At 38.4% G+C, this 18,033-nt stretch overlaps 5 protein-coding genes and 1 non-coding gene across 12 annotated transcripts; 5 read left to right on the forward strand and 1 right to left on the reverse strand.

Annotated features, from left to right (window-relative positions):
* The first annotated feature begins 66 nt into the window (after positions 1 to 66).
* LOC104751251 (carbon catabolite repressor protein 4 homolog 5) lies at positions 67 to 5,822 on the forward strand. 6 transcript variants are annotated; one of them, XM_010473164.3, is made up of 15 exons: positions 67 to 1,921; positions 2,057 to 2,349; positions 2,437 to 2,600; positions 2,801 to 2,866; positions 2,941 to 2,993; positions 3,282 to 3,363; positions 3,582 to 3,628; positions 3,751 to 3,823; positions 4,044 to 4,136; positions 4,230 to 4,262; positions 4,375 to 4,466; positions 4,646 to 4,778; positions 5,012 to 5,097; positions 5,217 to 5,301; positions 5,479 to 5,822. In XM_010473164.3, exons 2-15 carry the CDS (start codon positions 2,079 to 2,081, stop codon positions 5,533 to 5,535), a joined length of 1,335 nt encoding a protein of 444 aa, XP_010471466.1. In that variant the 5' UTR covers positions 67 to 1,921; positions 2,057 to 2,078; the 3' UTR covers positions 5,536 to 5,822. The 6 variants fall into 6 exon arrangements, 4 of the variants coding, with proteins under 4 accessions (XP_010471466.1, XP_087348100.1, XP_010471468.1 ...); XR_761754.3 differs by having other exon boundaries at positions 781 to 1,921; positions 5,023 to 5,097; XR_015584781.1 differs by lacking the exon at positions 2,941 to 2,993 and having other exon boundaries at positions 781 to 1,921; positions 5,023 to 5,097.
* Positions 5,823 to 5,906: 84 nt separating this feature from the next.
* Positions 5,907 to 7,655, forward strand: LOC104751253 (flavonol 3-O-glucosyltransferase UGT89B1). The gene has a single exon (XM_010473167.3). The coding sequence runs from the start codon at positions 6,166 to 6,168 to the stop codon at positions 7,585 to 7,587; it is 1,422 nt and encodes a 473-aa protein (XP_010471469.2). The 5' UTR covers positions 5,907 to 6,165; the 3' UTR covers positions 7,588 to 7,655.
* Positions 7,656 to 7,760: 105 nt separating this feature from the next.
* Positions 7,761 to 8,728, forward strand: LOC104751254 (uncharacterized). The gene is made up of 2 exons (XM_087491978.1): positions 7,761 to 8,311; positions 8,393 to 8,728. Exons 1-2 carry the CDS (start codon positions 7,841 to 7,843, stop codon positions 8,567 to 8,569), a joined length of 648 nt encoding a protein of 215 aa, XP_087348104.1. The 5' UTR covers positions 7,761 to 7,840; the 3' UTR covers positions 8,570 to 8,728.
* Positions 8,703 to 9,912, reverse strand: LOC104751255 (non-specific lipid transfer protein GPI-anchored 10). Of its 2 annotated transcripts, none has more exons than XM_087491977.1 (3): positions 9,330 to 9,912; positions 9,124 to 9,249; positions 8,703 to 9,026 (listed from the first exon to the last, which is right to left on the reverse strand). In XM_087491977.1, the coding sequence occupies exons 1-3, from the start codon at positions 9,856 to 9,858 to the stop codon at positions 8,881 to 8,883; spliced, it is 801 nt and encodes a 266-aa protein (XP_087348103.1). In that variant the 5' UTR covers positions 9,859 to 9,912; the 3' UTR covers positions 8,703 to 8,880. The 2 variants fall into 2 exon arrangements, with proteins under 2 accessions (XP_087348103.1, XP_019094038.2); XM_019238493.2 differs by having other exon boundaries at positions 9,124 to 9,246; positions 9,330 to 9,882.
* Positions 9,913 to 10,010: 98 nt separating this feature from the next.
* Positions 10,011 to 10,082, forward strand: TRNAD-GUC (transfer RNA aspartic acid (anticodon GUC)). Its single transcript has one exon. It is a non-coding gene; the product is annotated as a tRNA-Asp (tRNA).
* Positions 10,083 to 10,250: 168 nt separating this feature from the next.
* ARP4A (actin-related proteins 4A) lies at positions 10,251 to 11,703 on the forward strand. Its single transcript, XM_087491979.1, is given in 5 exon segments — positions 10,251 to 10,352; positions 10,476 to 10,567; positions 10,702 to 10,885; positions 10,968 to 11,037; positions 11,150 to 11,703. Coding segments are annotated over 5 exon segments (525 nt in total). The 5' UTR covers positions 10,251 to 10,339; the 3' UTR covers positions 11,316 to 11,703.
* The last annotated feature ends 6,330 nt before the right edge of the window (positions 11,704 to 18,033 follow it).

The following is an 18,033-nucleotide window of genomic DNA, read 5'->3' on the forward strand; positions in this document are numbered from 1 at the left end:
AGTTGGTTCGGAGAAATTGACGCTCATTGATCTTGATATAAAGAAGAAGTACTTGATCTTGATCTTGTTTTGGTGATATAAAGAAGATGTATAATAGTAAAAAATACGAGAAGTTCTCTCTCAACCGTTTTCTCTCTGTTCTCTCTCTTAAGGCGACCCTCCTATAACTTCCGTTTTCTTCCCCGTTACCGGCCGACGCCGGCTTCTCTGGCGTCGGTCGGTTCTTCTCTTCTTATTTTTTCATTTTGCTTTTCTATGTATAGATCTAAATCCATGTTCTTTGCCTTCTCACTGTGTTGTTACTAAATGTGAGACTGTCAATCACAATCCAGTCTCCTATCTCGACATTGGTGTTGTTTCATAACACCCAGATTTCATCGTTCTGTTTGCAAAATCTGGTTTCCAGAATAGATGATGTCGCGGATTGTGATTGTTGTTGTTGAACTTCTCACTTTGATTTCAGATTTGTTTCTTTTTCTTTTCTTTACTCAAAGAACTCAATTTTTTGAACTCTCATTCATTCATACACCTCCTTATAACAAGGTTTTTCACACTTACATAGTTTACTCAAAAGCTCTAGACTAACAACTCTCCACTAGCTCGGCTACACACCTTACAAGTCAATGTCCTAACTTGTACTCTTAACAGTTCTCATCAACTTGCACCAACTCTAGAGACTTAAACTTAACTAACTTAGTTAAAACTTAACAGAACAACATTACAACCAAGTAGGTCTTAACTAAACCCTTTAACAATTCTTCTTTGACATGGACCTTGACCACTCATACACCAGCAGGCCCATAACACATCATTGTCCTTCTCGACTTCTCCTCTTTCACGATTCTTCTTCTTCTTCGTTTAGCTTCCAAGCTTCTGGTTCTTCATCATCTTAATCTCACTTTTCTTGCCTTTCTCTTTTGCAGGATTAATCGAAAACTCATCCCTCAACAGTTGTGTCCAAATTCATTCTCACAGTCTCGGCTCTTTTCTCTCCCTCCGTGGGAGTGTATTTCTGACCTTATTTTGGTCTCATTCCAAGGTTTATGGTGTCGGCTTCTTTCCGTCTTCGAACGGTGTCTATCGTTTCTTCACCAAAACACCTCCTTTTCTATTATAATAGAGTTTGTGTTCCTCATATGGTTTTTTCCGATTCGGGAATTGGAAGTCAATCTTGGATCTGGGATCCTGGAATACTTGTTTGCTGCTCTATTGTTCATGAGTTGAATTTACAGCAACATCAGTTTTATCATAATCAAATTGTGTTGGGATGTTTCTGTATTTTGTTAACACTTTTTTATGTTAATATAATTGATTTGTGGAAAAAAAATAAATAAAGAAGAAGTACATTCATATCATATGGGATTCAGTGGTTGGGAACTCATAGGCTCTGTCGGATCGTGGGAAGTGATGCATCACAGGGATACACAATCAGTTCGTCTACACAACATTCTCAATTGCATAAAGATTGATTTACCTTGCAATTCCAAGAGATTTTCAACCACTGATTTGCACCATATCTTCAGATTGTTTACTGGTAGATGCTACCATATTTTTAATTTTACATCCATTTGATTCTACCATATTTTTAATTTTACATCCATTTGATGTCTACTTGTCGAACCGGACCAAACCGAATAGAAGTTTTAAAATTTCGGTTTGGATTCGGTTTATTAAGGCAAAATTGATCGACAGCATTTACAGTTAAAATTCGTTGTAAGTTAGTTCGGTTCGGTTTTCCCAACCCTAAATTTTACTTCCGCCTCTGTTTTTTTTCACGATTTTATTCTTCTCCATCCTTCTTTCACGGCTTCACATCGACGACGGAGGTATCTCAGGTCTCACATCGACGGAACGGAAGTGTCACTGAGACCAGTTCTCACATCGAATAATTCGTCTCTGCTTCATCTCTGTTTGGTGAGAGGTGAGAATTTTTTTTTTTTTTTGATTTTTCATCTTCTGCTTCATCTCAGCTTCGTCTATGTTCTTCTCCAATTCTATTAATCCACCGCCGTGTATTAGTTGTCGTGGATTTGTCTTAATCCGTTTAACTTCACAGAATAAATGCGATAGTTCACGCCATGAGTAAATACGAGCGAAAGAACTCGACGGGGAACTCAACCACCGTCACCAAGCGGAAGCGATGTTCGATTTCGGAATCATCGTATAGACATGAGTCAATAACCCTAAAACCTCACCGTCCTCTTGCGCCGGGTTCAAGTTGGCGTAGTTGTAAACCAGTTAGGCCTGGTAAATCTTCTCGGCGGCGGCGAAAGAGAACAAAGGAGATAATCTCGAGTTCCGGTGAGCGCGAATGGGTGTTTTCCGCAACCAATTTTGAAAATCTCCAAGGTCTGTGCAATTGCAATCTCCACGGAATAATAAATGCTTAATTTACGAAGTATCACATTCCTTTTTTAACGTTTTTTCAATTTTCAGATAAAGTAGTTTTAGTTTCGTACAATCTACTTGGTGTTGACAATGCGTCCAACCACATGGACTTGTATTACAACGTTCCCCCGAAGCACTTAGAGTGGAGTAGACGGAAACATCTCATCTGCAAGGAGATTAGTCGCTATAATGCAAGCATCTTATGTCTTCAGGCAAGTTCCAGGGGTTTATGTATCTCCCTTATGTATGGTTCATTATAGGATTTACTCTCTTGTTGAGAAATGTGTTCTCTTTATTAAAAAAATAACAGTGAACTGCCTAGAGCTACAATATGTTGAGAAGAGCTTATTTTAGTTCCATTTATTTCCAAAGAGAAGTCTGGTTGCATTCTCATGTTCCAATTTTACTGCAGGAGGTTGACCGCTTTGATGATCTCGATGGTCTTCTTAAAACTAGGGGATTTCAAGGTGTTCACAAGGTATATACGAGTCAACAGCTTTTATTACCTCAAATGCATTGGTGACCATTTTCATATATCTAGTGTTATTTTAGAGTCGGACTGGAGAAGCGAGTGATGGGTGTGCTATATTCTGGAAAGAGAAATTGTAAGTCCTGTTGTTTCTATTTAGGGTCATTTTGTATGTGTGGTGGGAACTGGGAAGTCTCTATATGCGGGAGTCAGAAATCTAGCCATTTGAATTGTCTAAAGGGAATGTTTCTATATCGGAGCGAGGGAAATTATATATCTCCCAGTTCTATTTAGCTTTGAAATTGCCTTCACAATATATTAGTTATAAGGCTTCGGTTTCTAATTGTTTCACAATGTTGTTTATTTTGTTAGACTCTTGCTCTCTGGTTTCATCATTCGTGATATATTTCTGTTGTGAGTGCAGATTTAAACTTCTAGACTATCAACATATAGAGTTTGATAGATTTGACATGCGAAACAATGTTGCTCAACTTTGTGTTTTAGAGGTATGCACCATTTAAAGTAATTGCTCTATATTCGTCTCCTCTGATTTTCCTTAGTTATAGGAGCACACAGAGATATGGCAAGATGCATCTTCATTGTTGGGGTTTTTTTAGATTTTTTACCCCTCCTGTTGTGTTTGAAGAAATGATAATTACTCAATTTTCGATAGTTTCATCCTTGTCAATTAAATAATTTTATTTGATTGTCTACTACGGAACAGATGAACCATGAGGACCCAAAGTCTAAATTAAGTGTGCGACCTTCAGAGTATGTCTGAGTTCTCTTCTGATTCCCTTACTGGAGTGAATATGTATGTTACTGTTAAGATCCTTACTAAATTTTATGCTCGCTCTCATGTTTCGTTGCCTGATATTTGAAACATCTTTAAGTCCTCGACGGCTAGTAGTTGGGAATATACATGTCCTGTTCAATCCTAAGCGTGGGGATATCAAGCTAGGCCAGGTATATCATGCTAGATCCCTACAAAATTCTGATGAAACTCGTTTATCCTTAGAATCTGTAGAGCATTGTTGTCGCTACTGACTTTGGAAATGTCAGTTATTTAGTTGGTAGTAAGTGATGTATATATCAGTACATATATGCCTGGCAGTATAGATGAAACTTCATTGAAATTCTAGTAGCTCGCTCGTTTTTTTAATAGTTGATATGTCATAACTTTTAGGTAAGACTATTTCTGGAGAAGGCTTACCAGTTATCACAGGAATGGGGAAATATTCCAGTGGTGATTGCTGGTGATCTGAATAGCACTCCACAGGTTATCTCTTTACCAACTTTTGTTTTTTTTGTTTGTATTATTTATTGATTTAGCTGATAGTGTTCTAAAACTTAATCTTGAAATGCTGGACAGAGTGCAATTTACGATTTCATAGCTTCAGCTGATGTGAGTTCCATTGAGGGTCCTGGACTCTTTCTTTTACAATTTTCGTTGTCAACATTTTTTTCCTTTCTTTGCTGGAAATGTTAGAATAAACTCTATATTTTCCTTTTTCTAGTTGGATACACAATTACACAATCGCAGGCAAATTTCTGGCCAGTCTGAAATGGAACCAAAGAAGAGGTCATTTAGAAACCGGTATGCAGTTAGGTAATTTGATACTCACCGAGATCTTTGGTTTTCTGGGTAATGTGTCTGCGTTCCCTTTCGGTTCACCTGATGAACTGATAGATTACTTATATCTCTTCTTTGGTCTGTGCTTTATCAACTTGGTATTCCTCAGATCTTATCTCGATTTAGTCTAACTTAACAACTTCCCCTCTCTTCAGGGCTGCAGTATCCACATCCGGATCACTACCCAATGTATGGAGCAAGGAAGAACTACAGTTTGCAACTGGTGGTCAAGCAAGCACTCATGTCCAACATCAACTGAAGCTTCATAGCGCATATAGTGGAGTTCCTGTAAGTGTTTTTGTTTCTTGTTCTCGACTTCTGGGCGTATTGAAAGCATTGAAATATGTATTAGAGGAATACTAAAATAGGTTTCCCTTACCTCAAGAATAGAAAATCCATACAAACTCAGAACGCCTTTAGGAACTGTGGCTTTCTTTTATACTAGATACTGAGAAACGTGGGGAACATATTTTATGATGTTGTAGCTTTCCATTTAGTATGCTAAAACCTGAGATCTTCAGGGTACTCATAGAACGAGAGATCAACGCGGTGAACCATTGGCAACAACATATCATTCCAGGTTCCTGGGAACAGTTGATTATATATGGTAAGTCTGTTTTGATATCATTGATTAGAGCTTTTGATTATATATAGTTAAGTCTGTGGTGATATATGCTTATATTATTTTATATAATCCCAAACATTAATCTGAGGAATTGAAATCAGGCACACAAAGGAACTTGTTCCTGTCAGGGTTCTTGAAACCTTGCCAACTGATGTTTTGACAAGAACATGTGGACTACCAAGTGAGGTATCATATGTTTTTTTTAGGTCAAGTAGTGGCTAACTATCTTTTCTTTTCCCTTTGCTTTCTTGAGTTAGTAATTTCCCTATAAAGACTGGAAAATCTCTGTTCAATTTAAACGGTAAAAACATCGTGATTGTTGGGAGAGTTGCCTACAAGTTTCTGACTGATGCAAATTTGCAGAAATGGGGAAGCGACCATCTTGCTATCGCATGTGAACTCGGCTTTGTCAATGACTGACGAGGAGACTAAAGGGTTTAGCACCAAACATTTGGACCTAGTTAAGTCACCTATCTTGGCCATTTGAGGCTTTTGAATGCTAAAGGAGGCCTGTGAACCAGAGCTTTGAAGTAGATTCGGTAATATTTGTAACTACGCAAATTTTTGGCAAAGCACCCCAATACATAGAGTTGCTTACTTGAAACTGTTTCCGATATTTACTGTACCAACACACGATTTTATGGGTAAAGTACCTACCCACACGACTTGTACCTACTCTTTCTGCTTTAAAAAAGTTAATACCAAAATCGTATGTTTTCGGACGTGTACCTATGAGGAGCGAGAAACCATTTTGCTACAATAAGCAAACAATGTAAGAGGCGTTACGTAAAAATGTTCAATCCCAATTAGTGCTCTTCGCAAGTGTTATTGGATGCTAAATAAATCAAAAGACCCACAACCACACGGTATTATCAAAAGAGTCGTAAGCATTTTCTCTAAGTGTTGGGATAACATTGGGTAACGCAAATCGGCAATTAACAACAGTTAGCACTAAACACATCTCTATTTAAATCACTCTCCTCTTTCTTTTTTGGCACCACCAAATAACCATTCCGGCAAAAACAAGAAAGTTAACTAAAAAGTGTCATTATGACATTGACAGTATCGGAAGAAAAGAACATTCCTACAAAGACTCAGGTCTTGATCTTTCCATTTCCGGCGCAAGGCCACCTGATTCCCCTCCTCGACTTCACCCACCGCCTAGCTCTCCGTGGCGGCGCCGCCTTAACCATAACAGTCTTAGTCACCCCAAAGAACCTCCCTTTCCTCTCTCCTCTTCTCTCCGCCGGAGTTAACATCGAAACACTTATCCTCCCTTTTCCTTCTCACCCTTCGATCCCTCCCGGCGTCGAAAACGTCCAAGACTTACCTCCTTCCGCCTTCCCTTCAATGATCCACGCGCTTGGTGATCTCCACCCGCCGCTTCTCTCTTGGATTGCTTCTCATCCTTCTCCTCCTGTAGCCATCGTCTCTGATTTCTTCCTTGGCTGGACCCAAAACCTCGGAATCCCTCGTTTCGAATTCTCTCCCTCCGCTGCTATCACTTGCTGCATCCTCAATACGTTGTGGGTCGATATGCCCACCAAGAAACATGAAGATGACGAGATCCTCGAGTTTCCCAAGATCCCGAATTGTCCGAAATACCCTTGGTCTCACGTCTCTTCGATTTACAGAAGTTACGTTCACGGAGATCCAACTTGGGAATTCGTGAGAGACTCGTTTAGAGACAACGTGGCGAGTTGGGGACTCGTCGTCAACTCTTTCACCGCCATGGAAGGTGTTTATCTCGAGTATCTTAAGCGAGAGATGGGCCATGATCGTGTATGGGCCGTAGGACCAATTCTTCCAGTATCCGGTGATAATCGCGGTGGGCCGAACTCAGTTTCTGTCGATCACGTGATGTTGTGGCTAGACGCACGTGAGGATGACCACGTGGTGTACGTGTGCTTCGGAAGTCAAGCTGTTTTGACCAAGGAGCAGACTCTTGCGCTCGCTTCTGGGCTCGAGAAAAGCGGCGTCCATTTCGTATGGGCCGTAAAGGAGCCCGTCGAGGAAGATTCGTCACGTGGGAACATCCTAGACGGCTTTGACGATCGTGTGGCTGGGAGGGGTCTGGTGATCAGAGGATGGGCTCCACAAGTAGCTGTGCTACGTCACCGAGCAGTGGGAGCGTTTCTAACGCACTGCGGTTGGAACTCCGTGATGGAGGCGGTCGTCGCGGGCGTTTTGATGCTGACGTGGCCGATGAGAGCAGACCAGTACACAGACGCGTCTCTGGTGGTCGACCAGCTGAGAGTGGGCGTGCGTGCTTGCGAAGGACCAGATACCGTGCCTGACCCAGACGCGTTAGCTAGAGTTTTCGCTGATGCTGTGACTGGAAAGCAAACGGAGAGGATCAAAGCGGTGGAGCTGAGGAAAGCAGCGTTGGATGCGGTCCAAGAACATGGGAGCTCTGTTAAAGATTTAGATGGGTTTATCAAACACGTCGTTAGTTTAGGACTAAACAAATGATTTAGTCAATAAAAAAAAATTAGTATGGTCTATTTTTTCTCTTTAATGTTTCTCACACGACTGTATTAAATTGTTGTATTGTGGAATTTATGATAATTTCGATTTATGTTTAAAAAAAAAGTTAAATAGGCAAAGAAGCGGGTCAAGTGGGATCGGGTCGGGTTTAATAAGACCCGAAATTTGTTTTTCCTTATCTTCTTCGAATCTCTCGCTTCTTCCCTCTCTCTCACACATATCCACACAACAAAAAGAAATGGCTCTCACCGTGAGTAGCGGTGGCGGAGGAGCTAGAATCCATTGTAAAGACCTAACGGATTCTTCTCGTAATCCTTTCTTCACCTTCCGACTCGTAAACTTCCCTTCTCCGTCAAGAACCCGTCACCACGTTGTCTCTGCCGCCAAAAAACCTTCCGCACAGACCGGTCGATTCGACAGCAAGAAGCGTCGGAGCCTCGTCCCCACGACGACGACCAAGGATCAGCCGGAAGAAAACAACGGCGTTTACGACGGCGAGAATCCGCCGTCTCAGATCGAAATCAGCTTGGAAGACGACGGTGGAGATAGGACGGTTGTGAATACTCGGTTCAGAGGTGATCCAAAAGACGCGCCGGTATATGCGATTAAGGATCTTCCTGGGCTTGAAGCAGATCCTTGGGAAGGTGAGAAGTGGGATGGTTTAGGGTTCTTCGTTCAGTACTTATGGGCTTTCGGAATCCTCTTCGCGGTAACATTTCAATACTCATAATTCAAGTCCTCAACTTAAGTTAAGTCAATTCAAGTCACAATGGTTTGAGTGTTGTGACAGCTAATCTCCGGTGGACTTGCGGCGGGGACGTATAATGAAGGTGCTACGGATTTCAAAGAGACGCCAGTGTATAAAGAGGCGATCCAATCTCGTGACCTTCTTGATGAAGCAGAGAGTTCCAACTCTGAAGATGTGTTCGAGTCCAACCCAACAGAAGTGGCGCCTAGTTTGGAATAGTGTGATCAGTTCAGTGTTTAGAGAAAGATTTATAAAGACTGAACCTTTTTTTGCTTTTTGGGGGTGTTTTTAAAAAAGCCATATTCCAAGTTGATCTTGTTTGGTTGTGTTTATAATGTTACAGATTTAAAAGTTAAAAGGAAGAGTATTTGTTCTTCATTGTTCTGCTTTTGTGATTTCATTTCAAGAACTGCTTACTTCTTTAGGAAACATACCAATAACGTAGAGCAATAAAGTTGATGTTAATTCATAGAGAAAACACAACAGGAGAGAGTAACTTAATACGAGATGGTAGTTTAATGCAGACGGACTCAGTTGAGGAGGAGAGTGGCTGGTAGAACCGCAGCAAGTGCAAGGATGATTAGCTGAGTCTCGGACTTGGAGCCAGAGGATTTTAAACCATAGCCTAATCCCATAAAAGTGGTGGGTCTTGGGTCCATTTGAGCCACTGGAGTCGCTGAATAAAGTGACAAGTAAAATTTTTTGTTGAGTGTTAATTGTTTTGATGTTTTGGTTTTAGCAGACACTGAAAATTTTGGTAAAAAGTGGCTTACCTGCGACCCGAGAGTTGTTCTTTCTACCTAGAGAGATTTGAGAACCATTTGAGCTAGAAGGTGGTGGAGCAACAGACGAGGAAGGTGGTGGAGCAACAGAGGAGGAATCACTAGGCACCCCTCCTACTATAAACCGAAAACATTTTCATAAGTTTCAAGAAAACAGTTCACTCACAGAGGACAAAGTAGAAGTGTCCTTTACGTACCAGGGGAGGTGGAAGAGGAGGAGGAGGAGGAGCAAGAAGATGAATTGGCTGGAATGTTGCAAAGTGGAGGCAATTGTAGAGCAAGAGTTTGATTGATAGGAAAAGCAGGGGAGAAAGTAGAAGTGTTGTTGAGGAAGAGACAGAGACAGTTTGCTTCTTGGTTATAGATCTGGTTTAAGCTGTCACAGCAAGGCTGAGCCGGAAGCTGGACAAAGCCTTGAACGAATGGACCACATGGAGCTAAGGAAAGCAGCCTGGAGGCACATGTAGATGGTACTTGAGCAACAACCAGTCGGAGAAAGAATGGTGACAACAAGGAGATCAGAAGAGTGATAAAGAGAGTAGAAGAAGCCATTTTCTCTAGGAGATTTAGTTTTCTTTCTTCTTTGTTTTGGAGATAATGGGAGGTTTTTTCTGGGTAATTTAAGGTCAGAATCAATTGGTTTGGTGTGAGACGGTGGATAGGTATTGTTATTGCACACATGATGTGTGTCAAATTGTTGCAACACTTGAGAATTGAGATCTTCATGTTTGTGTATTATTTGAGTTCATTCGTAAATGATGCTTGCTTCTTGTTTCGAGTTTGACCAATCGAAAGGTACCAGAATCCCATAAACCAACTCTTTAGCACATTTATCAAGTGTTAGTTATAAAATATAACTGGGAAGCTTAGTCAATAATGTCGTTGTAGTATAGTGGTAAGTATTCCCGCCTGTCACGCGGGTGACCCGGGTTCGATCCCCGGCAACGGCGTTTATTTTTTTCTTCACATTTTTTATTTCCTAGTCCTTTTATTTTCAGTTTCTTTAGTTTTAGTCCCTCTATATTTAGTCTTTTTGTTTCAGTCCTTTTCTTCCTTATTATATTATACTCACATCACAAGCCGAGGCAAAGTGAAATCCTGACAAAATCAAACTCACTTTCAACAGTTACTTCTGTGGTCCGTTCATAAACCCTCCGACGAAGCTCCGATAGAGAAAACCTCTCCGCCTCTCGCATTCTCGGCAGCCATGTACGGCGGAGGTAGGTTATATTTGATCCCTCCCTAAATTCAGCTCACAACATCTTTTTCCTTTTCGCTTGAGTTCGTCTCTCGTCAAGGTCTTAACTTTTCTTTCTGTGGTGGATTTCGTATCTGTTGGACAGATGAAGTGTCAGCTATTGTAGTTGACTTGGGTTCACACACTTGCAAAGCTGGTTACGCTGGAGAAGATGCCCCCAAAGCTGTTTTCCCCTCCGTAAGTCTTAGTTTCTCATTCCTCCAACTTCCTTTGTTTGCAATTGAGTTTGTTTTCCTTAAATTTAGGCCCTTTGTTTTCCTTAAAGTTTAGATTTTTTTGTTGTTGTTGTTGTTGTGATGATGTGTCATAAGGTTGTTGGAGCAATAGATGGAACTGGAATGGATATTGATGATGTTGCTGCTAATACGGAGGATGCAAAAACCAATGTCGTGGAGTCTGATTAAGAAAACGACAAACGGAAGCTTTACTTTGGGTCTCAAGCTTTGAATTTTCGCCGTGATCAAATGGAGGTCAGGATTTTTGTCATGAACTAATGTTACAGACTTCAAGCTGGTTAGAATCGAGGGATGATTTTTTTAGTTTCTCCATGTGTGTGTGATTTTTTTAGTTTCTCCAGATAGTGTCATAAAGGATGGCATTGTAACTGATTGGGATATGGTGGACAATTTATGGGACCATGCTTTTAGGTAACTCGTATAATCTATCAGTTTTTTTTTTTTGTCTTCATTGTTTTAACTTTTTCCTTTTCATTTATGTGGTTGGTTGATGAACTCCTCTGTTTAAATGTTATTTTTTTAGGAATTGTCTAATGATTGATCCCAAGGAACATCCGATGCTGCTAGCAGAGCCCCCTTTGAACACACAACAGCAAAGAGAAAAGTCTGGTTTCTCTATCTTATATCAATGCTGTTTTCATCTTTGGAATCTGGAACTTATTCTCTCTTATGTATCTGATAAGTATTGAGAGAAAGGAGCTTGATGCTGAGTTGGCAGCAGAAAGGAAGAGAAGAAGAAGTTAGTTAGCAGTATCAGATCATGAGGATCACTATAAATAGAAGAGAGAGTGTTTAGTAAAGATCATCCTGCGTGATCAGAATTGTGTGAGTTTGTTAGAGATCAGAGACTGCGTTCTCTGTTCTTAGAAGATGAGTCTGGAGAACTGTAACTCCATGCTTTTCATATTAAACAGAAGCTTAGGCTATTTGTATCTTATATGACGTGAAAGGGTACCTTATTTACAGTTTGTATGATTCATTTGGGAAGCACTGATTGTATTCACGCTTTTCCCCCCTTTCAGTGGTGGAGGATCCACGACTATTTCACCAGTGCATGACGGTTATGTTCTTCAAAAGGTATATCCGTATATGTATTACTCAATTTGCCCATATTTTATTTCCAAACTATCGCAGAATTTTCGTCCTGATCTGCCATTGATATGAATTCTTATCAGTGTGGATTTTGGAAAGTTCCATTTTTTAAACATAAGTGTAACGTTGAATAGTGATATTTTATTGTCCGTTTCTTTACTCACAGGCTGTCATATCAAGGATTCTATATGTCGGGTTCCAGACACTCCCTATGATGGTATGACTTTTTTCGTGTCTTTCTTTGGTTTAATTCATTTGCTTATCTTCACAATTTAGTCCCTGCTTAGAAGACACAGGGACAAGATCCCTGAAAGTATAATGAACAGTAACTTGCTTTATTAGCCTGATATCTTAATTTTCTTTTCAGACAAATCATATTCGAACATTCTAACGACGTCTTACGAGCTTCCCGATGGCCAATAAGCCCCAGTTTATGTGTTTGTTGTTGTTATTTTTTTCTCCAAATGCAAATGCTTTGGCTTGCAATACAGGAGGCTTTTTTGACGTACTAGTATTTTTGACGTAGAGGCAGTATTCATTTTTCTCAGGAAACTTGATTATTGTCTCTATTCAATCACATCATCTTATTAACTTCTGGCTTGCAATACAGGAGACTTGAAATTGGTGCTGATAGATTCAAAGTCCCTGATGTTATATTCAACCCTTCCATAGTTCAGGTAACTTTTGTGATAAAACTCTCGCCTCTACCAATGTGTTAGATCATATTTCTCTTGTTTCCCTCTGATTTTTTCAGTCACAAGGCTTTTTCTAAGGGAAAGAACAAAAAAAAAGGAAACACTTATAACAACAACAAAAATAAGGAAAAAGGAAAATAAGAAAACAAAAAAAGGAAAACGCGTATCTGCCTGATCACCGACTTGTTTGTTTATAAATAGGGAGAGGAAGCTTTTATCAGAGAGACTCTGAGTCATAATTTTAATCTTAGAATTTTTAGTTCTTCTTTCTCTGTTTAGATAGGGTTTGTAGAATTTGGGAGATTTCTTACGATGACCCCCCAATTCTCTTCAACTTTTTTTTAGGGTTTCCTAATTTCATTACGTTTTCGTTTTCTTCGGGTTTTCGTTTCGTTTTCAATCGGATTTGATATTTGTGAAACCCTAACGATTCTGCGTTTCTGTGAATTTCAAGTTCGTTCGTTCGTTCTTTTTTAGGGTTTCTTAATTTCATTACGTTTTCGTTTTCTTTGGGTTTTCGTTTCGTTTTCTTTGGGTTTTCGATTCGTTTTCTTTCTCTGTTTAGGCTAGGGTTTGTAGAATTTGGGAGATTTCTTACAATGACCCCCAATTCTCTTCAGCTTTTTTTTTAGGGTTTCTTTATTTCATTATGTTTTCGTTTTCAATCGGATTTGATATTTGCAAAACCCCAACGAATCTGGGTTTCTCTGAATTTCAAGTTCGTTACTTGATTTTGTTTTTGTTAGTTTTGGTTTTCGTGATTTTTGTTTTGTTTTTGTTTTTGTTTAAAACCCAAGAGAGATCGATCACATAGGCAAACACTCAAACTAATGGTGTTTTGTCATATTCTCTTTTGGGGACATTGTCCCTTCTGACTTTAGACCAGAGGCTGCAAAACCAATCCCTATACCAACGGCTTAATAGAATTATCTCGACAGACTATTATAATTGGGATTGGATTTCAGTTTGCTGGATCAAGTTACCCTCGGTTTTGGCTTTAAAAATCATCAGTCTTTGTGACTATGATTGGGAACACTTTTACCCAATGATTATACGAAAATCAAAAGTCTTTGTGACTTAGAGATCGAAACACTTTTACCCTAGGTTGAGATTGGAACACTTTTACCCAAGCTTATGCAAAAATCAAAAGTCTTTGTGACTTGAGATCGAAACACATTTACCCAAGGCTGAGATTGGAACACTTTTACCCAAGGCTTATGCAAAAATCAAAAGTCTTTGTGACTTGAGATCAACACACTTTTACCCAAGGCTTATAAATAAATCATCAGCCTTTGTGACTATAAATGGGAACACTTACAAAAATCAAAAGTCTTTGTGACTTGAGATCGAGATACTTTTACCCAAGGTTTATAAAGAAATCATAAGTCTCTGTGACTGAGATTGAATCACTTTTACCCTAGGCTTATAATAAAATCAAAAGTCTTTGTGACTTGAGATCGGAACACTTTTACCCAAGGTTTATAAAATAATCATCAGTCATTGTGACTACTTTTACCCAAGGCTTATAATAAAATCAAAAGTCTTTGTGACTTGAGGTCAGAACACTTTTTACCCAAGGCTTAGAATCAGTCTCTGTGACTGAGATCGAAACACTTTTACCTAAGGGTTATAAAACAATCAAAAGTCTTTGTGACTTGAGATCGGAACACTTTTACCCAAGGCTTATAATACAATCATCGTCTTTGTGACTGATATTGAATCACTTTTACCCTAGTCTTGACTTGAGATCGAAACACTTTTACCCCATGCTTATAAAACAATCATCGTCTTTGTGACTACTTTTACCCAAGGCTTATAAACAAATCAAAAGTCTTTGTGACTTGAGATTGAGAGAAAACACAACACTTTTACCCACATCTTTACAAAAATCATCAGTCATTGTGACTATGATTCAGAAACATTACACTTTGGTTGGATTGGTATTGGTTCGACGACACTAGAAGATCATTTGTCTTTGTGACTGTGATTGGGAAACATAATCGGTTGGATTGGTTTTGGTACCCATGGCTTCATATAAGTCTATGTGACTTGAAATTTCAACACTTTTGCCCAAATCTTATACAAAAATCATCAAGTCTCTATGACTGAGATTGAATGGAACTCTCTTTTACCCACATCTTAACATAATCAGCAGTCTTTGTGACTGAGATTGAATCGCTTTTACCCAAGGCTTACTAAAAAAATCAAAAGTCTTTGTGACTTGAGATCAGAACACTTTAGTCTCTGTGACTGATATCGAAACACTTTTACCCGAGACTTATAAAACAATCAAAAGTCTTTGTGACTACTTTTACCCAAGGCTTCTAAAGAGATCAAAAGTCTTTGTGACTTGAGATTGGGAGAAAAGGCAACATTTTTACCCACAACTTAACATAATCATCGGTCTTTGTGACTCTTACTTTTACCCACTGCTGTTAAAAATCATCAGTCTTTGTGACTGTGATTCAGAAACATTACATTTTGGTTTGGATTGGTTTTAGTACCAACGGCTGATAACTATGGTTGGATGTTATTTTAGAAAAAGAAGCAGAACACTTTGGTTGGATTGGTTTTGGTACCCACGACTTTAAAAGAACATTAGTCTTTGTGATCATGATCCCTTTACCCATGGGCTTGAAACAATTCATCGGTCTATGTGACGAGATTGATAAAAACAATCCCTTTACCCGTGGCTTGAAAAAATCATCAGTCTTTGTGACTGAGATTGAAACACTTTTAACCAAGGCTTACAAAAAAAGCAAAAGTCTTTGTGACTCGAGAATGGGAGAAAAAACAACACTTTACCCGTAGGTTTTAAAAAAATATCAGCTAGTCTTTGTGATTGAGATTGAGACTCTCTTTTACCCACAGCTTAACAAAATCATCAGTCTTTGTGACTGAGATTATAGGAAACAAAATTACCTTTTACACAGGGCTTTGAAAAATCATAAGTCTTTGTGATGGTTTGGTTTTGGTACCCATGGTTTCATAGAAGTCTCTGCGCTGAGATTGAAACACTTTAACCCAAGACTTACATACATATCAAAGGTCTGTGTGACTTGAGATTGGGAGAAAACATAAAACTTTAGACACAGCTTAAACATATCATTAGTCTTTGTGACTAAGATTGGAACACTTTTACCCAAGGCTTATTAAAAATTCGAAAGTCTTTGTGACTTGAGATTGGGAGAAAACACAACACTTTTACCCACAACTTAAAAAAAAAAAATCAGCGGTCTTTGTGAGTGAGATTGGGAATCAATATTTCCTTTACCCAGGGCTTTGAAAAATCATCAGTCTTTGTGACTGTAACATAACGGCTAACACTTTGGTTGGATGGATGTTAAGTCTTTCAGCCAAAGAAGTAGAAGACGTTGGTTATACTAGTTGTGGTACCCATGACTTTAAAAAATCATTTGTCTTTGTGACTGTGTTCCCTTTACCCATGGCTTGAAAAAATCATTTGTCTTTGTGACTGTGTTCCCTTTACCCATGGCTTGAAAAATTCAGCAGTCTATGTGACTGAGATTGAGAAAAACAACAATCCCTTTACCCATGGCTTGAAAAATTCATCAGACTTTGTGACTGATAGGGGAGAAAACAATATTTTTACCCACTGTTTATAAAAATCACAGTCTTTGTGACTATGATTGGAAAAAACATTCCCTTTTACCCACAGATTTAAAAACATTCCCTTTGTGATTGTGATTGGGAAACATAACACTTTGGTTGGATTGGTTGTAGTACCCACGACTATAAAAAGATCATCAGTCTTTGTGACTCACTTTTACCCACATAATTATAATATCATCAGTCTTTGTGACTGTGATTCGGAAACTTAACATTTTGGTTGGATTTGTTCTTGAATGTTAAATTCTTTTAGACAAAGAAGCAGAACACTTCAGTTAGATTGGTTTTGGTATCGACGACTTTAAAAAATCATCAGTCTTTGTGACTGTGATTGGGAAACATAAGACTTTTGTTGGATTGGTTGTTTTAGTACCCCTGGCTAAAACTTTGGTTGGATCTTAAGTTTTGAGACAAAGAAACATAACACTTGGATTGGGAGAAAACACAACACTTTTACCCAAAGCTTATAAAAAAATCACAAGTCTTTGTGATTGAGATTGGGAGAAAACGCAACACTTTACCCACAAGTCTTTATGACTTGAGATTAGGAGAAAACATAACAGTTTACCCACAGTTTAAAAAAGATCCAGTCTTTGTGACTGAGATTGGGACTCTCTTTTACGCACAACTTAACAAATCATGAGTCTTTGTGACTGAGATTGAGAAACAAAATTTCCATAACCTACAGATTTATAAAATATCAGTCTTTGTGACTTAGATTGAAACAATTAGTTTATAAAAACAAATCAAAAGTCTGTATGACTTGAGATTGGGAGAAAACATAACACTTTACCCATAGCTTAAAAGATCAGCATTCTTTGTGACTGAGATTTACCCACAGATTTAAAATACCATCAGTCTTTGTGACTGTGATTGGGAAACATAACACTTTGGTTGGATTGATTTTAGTACCCACGGCACTTTGGTTGGATGTTAAGTCTTTTAGACAAAAAAACAAAACACTTTTACCCTATACCAACGGCTTAATAGAATTATCTCGCCAGACTATTATACTTGGGATTGGGTTTCAGTTTGCTGGATCAAGTTACCCTCCGTTTTGGCTTTAAAAGATCATCAGTCTTTGTGACTATGATTATTGGGAACACTTTTACCCAAGGTTCATAAAACAATCATCAGTCTTTGTGACTTGAGATCGAAACACTTTTACCCAAGGCTTATAATAAAATCAAAAGTCTTTGTGACTTGAGATCGGAACACTTTTACCCAAGGTTCATAAAACAATCATCAGTCTTTGTGACTTGAGATCAGAACACTTTTACCCAAGGCTTATAATAAAATCAAAAGTCTTTGTGACTTGAGATGGGAACACTTTTACCCAAGGTTCATAAAACAATCATCAGTCTTTGTGACTTGAGATCAGAACGTTTTTACCCAAGGCTTATAATAAAATCAAAAGTCTTTGTGACTACTTTTATCCAAGGCTTATAAACAAATCAAAAGTCTTTGTGACTTAAGATCGGAACACAACACTTTTACCCACATCTTCCCAAAAATCATCGGTCTTTGTGACTACGATTCAGAAACATTACACTTTGGTTGGATTGGTTTTGGTACCCCCGGCAGGTACCTGCGGCAACAGAACCAACAAACCAATTATGAAATTATTTGAATCTTATAGAATAGTTTGAATACATAAACATTAAACATAAACTGTTACTAAAAACACAACCATCAAAATAAAAACTTATAACAAAACATATTATGTAGAATAGATGCAACTTTGCAAAAAAAACATTATTTTAAGTATTATAAAAATAAGATATTTTATGAACAATCATGGTAAAGAGCTAAAATTAATAAAATCATTATAACAAAGTGATTCTATTTGAGAATATTGAACTAATGGTTGTAGTGAGTAAATGTAATTTTTAATTAAATAATTATAGTTAAAAACAAAATTTAATAACGAGTGAAACTGTATCAACAAATAAATTAAAATTAAAATACACAATTTTTAAAAACAAAATAA

Source organism: Camelina sativa, chromosome 16, assembly GCF_030686135.1.
Source record: "Camelina sativa cultivar CO46 ecotype springtype chromosome 16, ASM3068613v1".
NCBI classification, from domain to species: Eukaryota; Viridiplantae; Streptophyta; class Magnoliopsida; order Brassicales; family Brassicaceae; genus Camelina; species Camelina sativa.

Bases quoted from the DNA above. Each gene is read 5' to 3' on its own strand.
- LOC104751251 (XM_010473164.3), top strand. From the start codon at position 2,079: ATGAGTAAATACGAGCGAAAGAACTCGACGGGGAACTCAACCACCGTC. The intron at 4,263-4,374 runs GTGAGTTCCATT...TCCTTTTTCTAG, and splicing joins ATTTCATAGCTTCAGCTGAT to TTGGATACACAATTACACAA. The intron at 4,467-4,645 runs GTAATTTGATAC...CCCTCTCTTCAG, and splicing joins AGAAACCGGTATGCAGTTAG to GGCTGCAGTATCCACATCCG.
- LOC104751253 (XM_010473167.3), top strand. From the start codon at position 6,166: ATGACATTGACAGTATCGGAAGAAAAGAACATTCCTACAAAGACTCAG.
- LOC104751254 (XM_087491978.1), top strand. From the start codon at position 7,841: ATGGCTCTCACCGTGAGTAGCGGTGGCGGAGGAGCTAGAATCCATTGT. The intron at 8,312-8,392 runs GTAACATTTCAA...GTGTTGTGACAG, and splicing joins CTTTCGGAATCCTCTTCGCG to CTAATCTCCGGTGGACTTGC.
- LOC104751255 (XM_087491977.1), bottom strand. From the start codon at position 9,858: ATGAAGATCTCAATTCTCAAGTGTTGCAACAATTTGACACACATCATG. The intron at 9,250-9,329 runs GTACGTAAAGGA...TTCGGTTTATAG, and splicing joins CTCCTCTTCCACCTCCCCTG to TAGGAGGGGTGCCTAGTGAT. The intron at 9,027-9,123 runs GTAAGCCACTTT...CACTTTATTCAG, and splicing joins GAACAACTCTCGGGTCGCAG to CGACTCCAGTGGCTCAAATG.